General features: G+C 41.3%; 1 protein-coding gene across 2 annotated transcripts; it reads left to right on the top strand.

Moving 5' to 3' along the window:
• The first annotated feature begins 261 nt into the window (after window positions 1–261).
• LOC113577410 (rho-related GTP-binding protein RhoE-like) lies at window positions 262–7,720 on the top strand. Of its 2 annotated transcripts, none has more exons than XM_081720797.1 (5): window positions 262–563; window positions 874–961; window positions 4,853–4,914; window positions 5,662–5,796; window positions 5,913–7,720. In XM_081720797.1, the coding sequence occupies exons 1-5, from the start codon at window positions 414–416 to the stop codon at window positions 6,159–6,161; spliced, it is 684 nt and encodes a 227-aa protein (XP_081576923.1). In that variant the 5' UTR covers window positions 262–413; the 3' UTR covers window positions 6,162–7,720. The 2 variants fall into 2 exon arrangements, with proteins under 2 accessions (XP_081576923.1, XP_026865842.2); XM_027010041.3 differs by having other exon boundaries at window positions 265–563; window positions 4,805–4,914.
• The last annotated feature ends 2,929 nt before the right edge of the window (window positions 7,721–10,649 follow it).

Raw genomic sequence — 10,649 nt, 5'->3', positions numbered from 1 at the left:
GCTTAAAAGGTGGAAGCACGCCGACAAAAAGGCGAGCTGAATTTACCTCAGGACATTTTTCATGTCACTTTTTAAAACTTGTTTGCACACATCCTAATGAAACAATAATGGAAAGTACCGTTGGCCATAGAGGTCGCTGTTTCTGCGGGTATATAAACAGGCAATTTTTGGTCATGAAAGGAAAAGGGGCGGTCGTTTCTACAGATTGGAAAGGGAAAGGATTGGCCATTGGTTTCATGGCATGTGTTTCCCAGCGCGTTAGAAAACATGCTTACAGCGCTCAGTCGGCACAGTGCTGCGATGAGACAGTATTGCCATAACGCGGAGCTGTTTTAAACCGGTGCGCTGCAAATGTTTCCGTTGTCTGGAGTTAATTCTAACGTCATTATCTGAAGGATTATTGCTTTATATCAATGAAGGACAGTATTTCCAATCAAAAGCTCTCTGCGATGTCTGGAATGGATGCCAATCAGAGTGTAAAGTGTAAGATTGTAGTGATTGGGGATAGTCAGTGTGGGAAAACGGCTCTGCTTCACGTCTTTGCAAAAGACTGCTTCCCGGAGGTGTGTAGTGGATGGTGACTCATTTATTTTGCACGTATGCATGTGGAAGGACTTTACTGTAAATATTTAATATTTACTAATTTAAAATGAAGTTAGATGCGCCTGCAACATCGGAATCATTGGTGTTTATTTACCACATAATATAGAATGCATTTGGGTACCCCGTAAGTAAGCGACGGAACCAAGATTTGTTGAAGTTGTCAGTCATCTAATTTGTGCTGATTTTCTGAATGTATTCTCTCTCTCTCTCTCTCTCTCTCTCTCTCTCTCTCTCTCTCTCTCTCTCTCTCTCTCTCTCTCTCTCTCGTAGAACTACGTCCCGACAGTGTTTGAGAACTACACAGCCAGTTTTGAGATCGACTCACAAAGAATTGAGCTTAGTCTATGGGATACCTCGGGTAAGATACTTCAGCCTTACATAAACAGGACAGAACATAGGGAAATTACATTGAAATTTGGTTTCAACTCCAAGAAGGTCAGTACTGCTGACATAGCTGCATTGCTCGTTCACAGAGCAAGCACATTTACAAGACTTCATGGCTTTAAGTAATTAACACAAATGCGTAGACCCACTGCGAGCGTCCGGGATGTGTTCCGAGGAAACAGCACATCACGCGTGATGAACAATAAGAACCTTGCTTGCTAGGCGTGAAATGTAAAAGCTTGGAGTCATAGGAGGTGTTGAGCAAGTCCAATCATCTGTGCTTATTTAGAGAAGGCACGCAAATGCCTCTCCTCCCAAATGCCTGCGATGCTCCGTTTGAGGCGACACTAAATCTTTGGGCAGGGAGCATCTCTCGAGCACACCTCAAAGCGTCGAGCCTCATAAATTACCAGCGTCCCTCTACGGTTGCGGTAGTTTTGGTCGGATCACATGTACAGAGACTGGACATTTTCAGCCGGTATGTAATTAGTTTGGCATTTTTGCAGTTCTGCCAGAAAAAGCGCCCGGCAGTGCTCATAAATCATAATTCTGAAACCGTTTTATGCGTTATTTTTTGCTTGCCTCTCAAATTATAAATCCGTTGGTCTGCGGTCTCAAAAACTTCACCCTTGGTTTTTGTTGTAGTTGTAATGCCTATAGCTTACGTAATTGGCTAGAAACAGCCTTGGAGTTCAATGCCTGGAAATTATTAGCGGGCCTCTATTAGTGGACTGACTCCAGCAGCTGACATGCCAGTTTGGGTGGAGGACGGTGTTGACGAGTGGATGCTGCCTGTGTTTGACCTCCTTGCCCGTCCCGGCTGACTTCAGTAGAGCTGGCCTGGGGGTGCGAGACTTGGCTAAATGAGCAGCAGCTAGCCCGTAGAGGACGCACACACTCACATAGCCTGTCAGTCTCAAACATTAGGAATCTGAAATGTGTAGTGCTTCAGGACAAACTTGCCTTGGAGCACATTGTCATTTTCTTTCAGGCAGATGACCTCCAGGATCGGACTGAGTGCTGGTATTACAGTATTAGGGCATAACAGGAAAAAAATACTATTAGAGAACTTTCCAAATGGTGGTTGAGAGGCCTTCAAGCTGCAGTAAACATTAAAGCTTCAGTTCCTATTCTACTGTAGCAGGAACTTGTGTTCACCTTGTTCCTTTGGACTGCATCTTTTGAGTGCCTTATGCACGCCACCTCTGTTAGCGGGCTGACTCCACCAGCTGTCTGCTGACCTGCCAGTCTGGGGTGAAGGAGAAGGTAGAGCAGCAGACACTGCCTGTGGTTGAGTCCTGCCTCCTCCCAGGTGATTTCAGCCATGCCATTGGCTTGCTTCAGAGTGTGCAGATATGTTGCCAAGTTCTAAAAGAGAAAGTTATCTTCATGACTAATGCTTAATAAGCCTTTGTCAGAAGAAAGATGCTAACTGGGAATTAGGATCAAGCACACTCTGCCAATCTGAAAGTAGGTTGGCACAAAGGGCAGCTCCTGCCTAAATTTAGCATGGTTCGCATCCCTTGACATTTGTAGTGTGCTTTGAGTGCTCTCTTAAGGGATCTCCTTTTAAAATGACACCTTAACCCACTTTGTTGAGAACTCTGTGTTGCCTCCCAGCCTGAGCAGATTTCAGTGAGAAATGCTGGAACATGACACCATGTCAGGGGTCAAGGGTCAGGGAAGTGCAGATTCCTATGGGAGAGGTCTCCAGAGGTGCCTGCATCTCCTCAATCATGTCAAGTCATGAACGTAGCCTTTCAATACTGTAAATAAACATCTGATTATTTATTTTTTGAGAAATATGTTTTGTTTGTGGTTTTTTTTTCTTTATTTTTCCTCCGCCTCTAGCTTTATTTGCTGGGGACAGATAAAGTGATTGTAGTAAACTGAGATTACACTGGAAACCCTTCACAGGCAGGCTGGCATGACACATTTATTTATACTGTCCTGAAGCTAGTGCTAAATATTTAGAGTGTGCCTGCAAGTCACATAAACACCTTACATGCAGTTCTTAGTTTTCTATAGAAAAAAGTTTTTTGAGCGAGAACAGATCTTATCTTGAACTAACTGTGGATGGTTTACTATTTTAAACCAGTTTGGCTCAGGTTGTGTGCGGATCAAATGGGAGGCTTGAAGTATCTTCAACCTCCTTCACCTTCCTCCTATAAACTCAGGAAACGCAAGCTGTTGTAGGGTAGCAAGGATTGAGGACTCATTAGGCCAAAATGGGGGGTGAATATTTACAATGAATGATTTTTTTTTTTTTTGAGCTATAAATGACCTACTCTAAGTAAGTAGCTCCAAGTAAGCAGCCTTCTATTACTTAAAACTTCAATTTCATGCATCTGTTTTTAGCACTTCAACCCAAAAATTAAATAAATGTAGTTCTGTAATTGGTCAGACTTATCATGTTGGGTCCACTGAATTACATTCTGAATGTAGGTTTTGCAAATAAAAACCTACTGGTCAAACAAACTAGAAAAATATCTTGACTCTGATTCTTTCATCAAGGAATTAGTTACAGAACAAAAAAGGGGAGGGACAGGGTTTATATATATATATATATATATATATATATATATATATATATATATATATATATATATATATATATATATATATATATATATATATATATAACACATCCAGTGTTGAGTTTTATAGACCGTGTACATCTTCCTGACAAATGATTAAGCATCTAGAGTGTTTGTGTAATGTGTGAGGCTAAGAGGAAACCACTGTCTTTTTAGTATTTGGAGTTTACATAGGAAACCCCCAGTGGCCATTCTGTATTGGGTGGGCGGCTGGATGGGGCATGTCTGGGAGAAATTCCTTAGATTCCTGGCATTGGTAGGGCATTCCAGACCCTGAGATTTCAGATGTTAGTTAAACAGCCTCATGCCACTCTTAACTTTGACACAAAAAACGCCAAAAAGCAAAATACAGCTGTTTCAAACTGTACCACTGGAACATTTGTTGATGGTTTCATGCTATTGAACTGTTGTTATTTTGTGTATTGGTGGTCTAAATTTTTGAGGCTTGAGTCTACAGCTTTTATCTATTTTTGACCTTTTTTTCTATTGACAAAAAGTGAAGTTTCCTACAGGGGTTACTTTCCTCATGTAAAGAACTTGATGTGGAGTAGGCTCTACTGATATAAAAGATGTTAATTTTGTGTTTTGAAGTCATTATAAAAAGTTTCATGCTCAACCCAATGATTCCTGAATAGGTATTTTTGTGACTTGGACTGCTACAAAATATGCGAGTTTGGCTATATCCTAACAGCTATGTGGCAACCCTGTAAACCCCAGTAACGTCAAACCGTTTACCACAAACCAAGGACCATCTGGTGTGCATCAGCTTCACTGAGTATAGCTGTGCTTTCTCACATCATGTGATCTTTACCAACCTACATTTCTTACAAATAAGACTTGCGCCTCTGTGACAATTCTACGTATGTCCTTGTTTGACCTGTGAGAATCATTTTGAAAAGTCAGAGGCACAATATCTATATAATCAAATATATAATATCTAAATATATAATATAATCAAAATATATATGATTATACGTGATTATTTTATGGGTTTCTTGCTGGACAGTTTTCAGACAGATTAGGTGCACAGAAGGAGTCTAACCTTGTCAATGAAGTGTACTTGCAAATGAATGTCTGCCAAGCACAGCTAATGGGTATTTGTGAAGTACCATAATATATATACTTACAGTTGAATAGGACTGACCCAATAAGGCATGAGCCTACATAATTGCATTGATTTAGCATTGATTCACTTGTGTTTTTAACTTTGGTTTATACAGGGTCCCCGTATTATGACAATGTGCGTCCCCTCTCCTATCCTGATTCAGATGCTGTCCTCATCTGTTTTGACATCAGCCGACCAGAGACCCTTGACAGTGTGATAAAGAAGGTTTGTACCAAAAACATCTTGATTTCAGTTTTTGTCAATTTTTGACATTTTTCTTCATTCTTCCAAAGCTAGTAAAGGAATTAAATGTAAAAGTTGTGTTCCGTCAATCTAATCTGGGGATTGTGTTTTGATGTTAATGTGTCAAGTGGCTTGTGGATAAGTGTGTAGACTTCAGAGGATCAGGACACATAGGTCATGCGACGTGGATAGGGGGTGGGTGTGAGGTTGTCGCTCCCTGAAATGGAAAGGCAGGACCTGTGGTGATGTGTTTACGTTCACTTTGAGACACATAGAGCTTTTGTGTTTTCAAGCACCCTGTGACTTGTGATGTCACAGAGACTGAACCCGGTACAAGATGTTGAGGTCATCATTCAGCAGAGAGGAGACTCAGAAACCTGTTCCTCTGGCCCTATCCTGACTGTCTCAAACAGGCCTCTAAATGCATGGTGGGGGCCTTGGTCAAAGACCTGAAAGGGGTAGAGTTAATGTATGTAGTCCAGTGGTCCATATTAGAGGCATAACTGCTGTGTGACATCTGACCTCTGCTATGTGACAAACATTCTGCATGCGTGCTGCTTTTGTAATGATGCTCTCCTGCCAAATTCAAAATTGAGTTTCTATCTTTATCTATTGAAAACAATGTCAGTGCAGTGTATTTCTTGACCTGTCAATTAAGTTCACATACATTTGAAATGAGTGCATGCATTTACTGAAACATTAATTTATTTTAACATGTTTTTTATCCAGTGGAAAGGAGAGATCCAAGAATTTTGCCCCAATACCAAGATGTTGTTAGTCGGATGTAAATCAGATTTGCGCACAGACCTCACTACACTGGTCGAACTCTCAAATCACAGGCAGACTCCGGTATCATATGATCAGGTGAGTGGCTCCAACCCACCACCATTTTGGCAAAATTCACAGATGAAAAATTATAAGACCTGTTTTAAGTGTGTGAAATGGATACAGAACTATTAGACTCTCCTGTTATTGCTTAGGGATCAAACATGGCCAAGCAGATCTCTGCGCCCTACATCGAGTGCTCTGCCCTGCAGTCAGAGAACAGCGTGAGGGACATTTTCCACGTGGCCACGCTGGCCTGCGTCAGCAAGAACAACAAGAACATAAAACACCACAAGTCATCTAGAGCCACCAAGAGGACGTCCCACATGGCCAGCAAACCCTACCTGGAATCTGTAGCATCGGACATGCGTAAAGACAAGGCCAAGAGCTGCACTGTCATGTAAGGAGCCCGGAAAGTGCATTGTTTGCGTTAGCTCTGGAGGTGAGGAACCCTTCAGATAAAGCAGTGAGGAATACAGGAATACTTAATTAAGCTACCTAAGACCACGCCCACAAAAGAGAAGCATGAGCTGCTGGAGAGACAGAGGTGCTCTCGCTAACTCAGCAGAACTCCAGTGCTTGGAATCCCAAATTTCTGATTTAAAAAAACCTACCTGAAGTCTGTATTGCTAAATGGAGAGAATAGCATGCTGACTCTGGCCAGTCTTCTTAGCCCATGGAAATACGTTATTTGAATTACAGGTCACAGACCTTCCAAGGAAAAGAATATATTCTTTTTTCGTACTCAGAAATGTGAAAATGTGGGAGGAAAGGCTACTGAGGAATTCTCTCACAGAAGGCAACACACTGAAGGCACTTAATAGAGAAATGATGTAACAAATACTGTGGCTCAGCCTGCCTTTTTTGTTTTGTTTTGTTTTTGGGGGGGGGGTGCTTTTTGTTTTTATTTTGATTGTTTTGGGTTTTTGTGGGTTTTTTTGCACTTCATATTGTTATTGCCTTGATAAATTGTAAAAATGGGAATAGTGTGTGTGTGTGCATAGGGTTGGAAATATCTGTGAACCTCAAAACATGAGTGCTTCTTATGTTTCTCCTCTTTCACAAAGCCAAAGAAAAGTCAAGGTCAACCTTTGGTGTTCTAGTCCCAGGGGCTTCATATCTGAACTGTTACATCTATGTGCAGTGCGAAGTGTTTGATATATTGTTGGTAGTAGGTCTGGCTTGGCTTGAGGACATATCTAAGGATGTGGGCTCGTGGATCCAGATATTAGTACTTTTTCAAAGCCTCAACTCCAGTGCCTCTGTGTTGGTGTGCCCAAGCTAATCATTGCCTGGGGGTTTACTATTGCTGGACGCTCTACAGGCAGAGTTCTTAATACCTCTTCGTAATTCATTAGCATTTGGAACGGCAAGAGAATCAGCTCAGCTATGCAATATGCTGACTCTAACCTATAAAGCAATTGGAAAATGGTTAGCTTGGAGTAATTTATATTTTCTGTGGCATGATGGCTCAGAGGACCTCCCATACCACTCTACTTTATTGTGTCAAGGGGATATTCAAATGCATCCTTACTCTGTGGATCTTAAAGGAGGAAGGAAAATTCATGCATATTCAAACATTAGTCACTACCAGATCAAGCAGTAATGTAAATCAAAAATGCTTGTGGATTTGTTTGCATCAGTCACTAGTTCAGCTAGTACGTAGTATGACCTAACCTTCATAATTTCCTTTTTTAGAATTTTTATTTATGAGGTGACATTTCTAATGAAACCGGGTTTCTCTGTTAAACAGTTGTCAGATTTGTGCCTCTGAATTATTATTATTTTTAAACCAGTTTGCCAGTGTGCACCTGATTTAAAATGTCAAGTGTTAGGTGTAGAGCGTCACCCTGTTTTGAATGTTGGAATTCATTTTTATGTCTGTATTATGGATGTTTCTGCAATATTTATTGGAGTTACATATATATTTTCTTTCTTTGAAAATAAAATGCAGTATACCGTATGAATGTCTTGGTGGTTTGTGTTTTAGATTCTATCATACACTCTCCCTCACATATTATGAAGAGGGGAAAAAAAGCATGTTTGATATAAGCTAATTGTGCTTATAAAAACATGGTAATATGACATTCATGCAGACATTTAATATTCATTTATGTATCAAACCTGGACATTGTACGGTCCAACCTGGACATTGTACGGCCCGGGGGCCACATCCGGCCCTCTAACTATCTCTGACCGTCCCGCATGAGATCATTGGAATATTTAAAGTCAAAAGTAAATGTGTAACTACGACACCTATTACACTGTGATAGGTGCACGAAATCAAGGACTTTGACGCAATACAACTACACTGCTTTTATTTTGAAGGCAACTGTTTTGTTTTTGTTTTTTTTTAATTTGCGTCTTATGCACCTTCAACTCAAACGTCTCAATAAAAGAGTTGGATAGCTAGGAGTTAGCTCTTAGCCAAGGTTAGCTGTTGGCCCTTAAAATACGTCGGCTAGTGTTAAAAAAAGAAAGATTGACGCAGAATGCAGAGTTTTTAACAAGGAATGGACTTCTAAATATTTATTTACAGAAGTCAAATGTAAAACTGTGTGCTTAGTTTGTGGAGAGCAGATAGCTGTGTTTAAGAATTACAATTTGAATCACCATTACGAGACTAAACGCAGAGAAATAAAACAACTTGATGGAGGCAGAGCGGGCACGGGCATCTGAAGATTTGCTAGCGAAACTGCAAGGGTTTTTTACAAAGCTCCACTCATCCAGGGATGCAGCCGTCAGGACCAGCTTTGTAATATCACACAAAATTGCAAGAAACAGTAAGCCATTCTCTGATGGGAAGTTTGTCTACCTCAGATATTTAACCTGACTTCAATGCACTTGTTCAAGCCCAAAACAGGCTAGATTTCTCTCATTGAACATTTTTTTATAAAGTTAATGCGATGCTGGTCTTTGAAAAACTAGATGTTTTTGTGTAAAGTTGTGATGCTATTTTTTTTTAAACGTTGCAGAAGATGCTCATTTTCAAAAAATGTTTGTTAAATTGTGCTATAATTCTGTGCTCCACATTTTCATGTTATTGTAATTTACTGTTTCATTTACTGTTTTGTTATGAAGGGATAGTATATATACTGTATACAGTATGTAGGTATTGGGTAGAACTGAGTTAAGTATATTAGTCTGGCTCTCTAAAACCATTCCAATTTCTCATGTGGCCCCATGGGAAAATTAATTGCCCACCCCTGCCCTAGATCCTGCCTTAAATTCAGACAGAATGTAGTAGTCTAGATGTTTCCCAAAGTAGTTATTGTGTAAAATCTACAGTATACATTAAAAAGGGTACAACGAGGTGCAATTACACTCAAATGAATTGTTTTTCAGTGGACTACACGTCTGTCCCTTTTTAGCCCCATGGCCAAAGAAAATCATTTAATGCGTCAACATTTTTTTAGTCAATCTTTATAATCTCAAACCAACTTCATCAATTTATGAAGTAGAATATTCTGTAGACTCTTGACATCATAAAATTAATTTATTTGATGTAACTGAAGACTGTCTGGCTATGCATGTCAGATGAGGGGTCACCAGACAAACATGGAAACAGGAGGCCTCTATTAGCTGTGGCATGCAGCCTGCTGAGCTGACAATATTCACTATTAACGTGCCACATATCTTGCAGATGGAAAATTTCATGCCCTGCTGATGTTTTGTTTGAGCTGCTTGAAGAATGTGCATGGTGGTTCAAGGCTGGAAGGATTACACCCACAGCTGCCAAAAGATGGTCATCTTTATAAATATGCAAGACTTTTGGAAATGTATACTCGAGCAGAGTTAAAATAAAAATTATGGTAATATATTTTCTTTATGGGTACAAAGAGTAATATATATGAGACTGGGTTTACTATATAATATAAAGCCTAAATGAGTCTTTTGTCATAAGAAAAAAGGAACTTGGCAAGTCACACCGCAAATAAGATATGCGCCATCCGTAAATTCACATTCATCAAATCATTTGCAACTATTCCAGAAAATTATCGTCGTTTTTAGATTGTCCAGGCAGATACTGGAGAAGATTTAACATAGTGTCACGGTACGGCCCCTCTCCCCCCAAATGTCTCCGCGCATGTGTATGTGTATTTGTCAATGTGACCACGCCTTCCTTGCGTCGCACACCTGCTCCTTATTGTGTCGTTATCATATGTCATATCATAAAGGTCTGTCGTTTACGTGTTTGTGTTGTCGGTTTTTGCCTCTGTTAGTGTGTGTCTGAATGTCAAATAAACGTGTGTTGGTGTGTCACGCTACTTGTCCCCGCATCCTCCTTAAAACCTCTGCGTTACAGAAAGACTAACCCACCGAGGATACCTGGGAAGGGCAGCAAGAGAAGCAAGGGGAAGAAGGGAGGTAAACGCTCTCCCACAACCCACGCAGTGAGACCCTCCGTCATCCTGGCCTCACTCCACATTTTCACCATGGGGGAGGAGGCCGCTGGACGATTTTGGGGGGGGCCCAAGTATGGTCCAGGGTCGGACTCCGAGGAGTCCTACAGACCTCAGCCGAACTTTGAGGATTGGCACATGGAGGTGGACTCCGTCGGGTCTTATGACCAGTATATGGACTTTTACGAGCGGTATGCGGATCAAGGAGAATACGGGGAGTACAGTGACGTCAGTCTGCGGTCGGACGGAGGGTTCGACTATGGGGAGGATCTGTCTGTGGAGGTGGAGGAGGCCCTCTCTGGGGATCCCCTCAATGGCAGTGACATGGCGTCTGCGGACTCCGAGAGCGACGAAGCCCTGGCACGTCACATACCACCCAAGGCTCCGCCTAGGAGGCGCTGCTCGGGAACGAGCAAACTTTCTCAAGCGGTACAAAGAGGGGCGACCGCGCTCGAGGACACGCAACCCATTAGGGTGTACAGCCCCGGA

The sequence above is a fragment of the Electrophorus electricus genome, chromosome 9, assembly GCF_041902795.1.
Source record: "Electrophorus electricus isolate QZ-2024a chromosome 9, ASM4190279v1, whole genome shotgun sequence".
In the NCBI taxonomy this organism is placed as follows: Eukaryota; Metazoa; Chordata; class Actinopteri; order Gymnotiformes; family Gymnotidae; genus Electrophorus; species Electrophorus electricus.
Note: the sequence above shows the minus strand (reverse complement) of the source record. Positions and strands in the feature narration are given on the sequence as shown.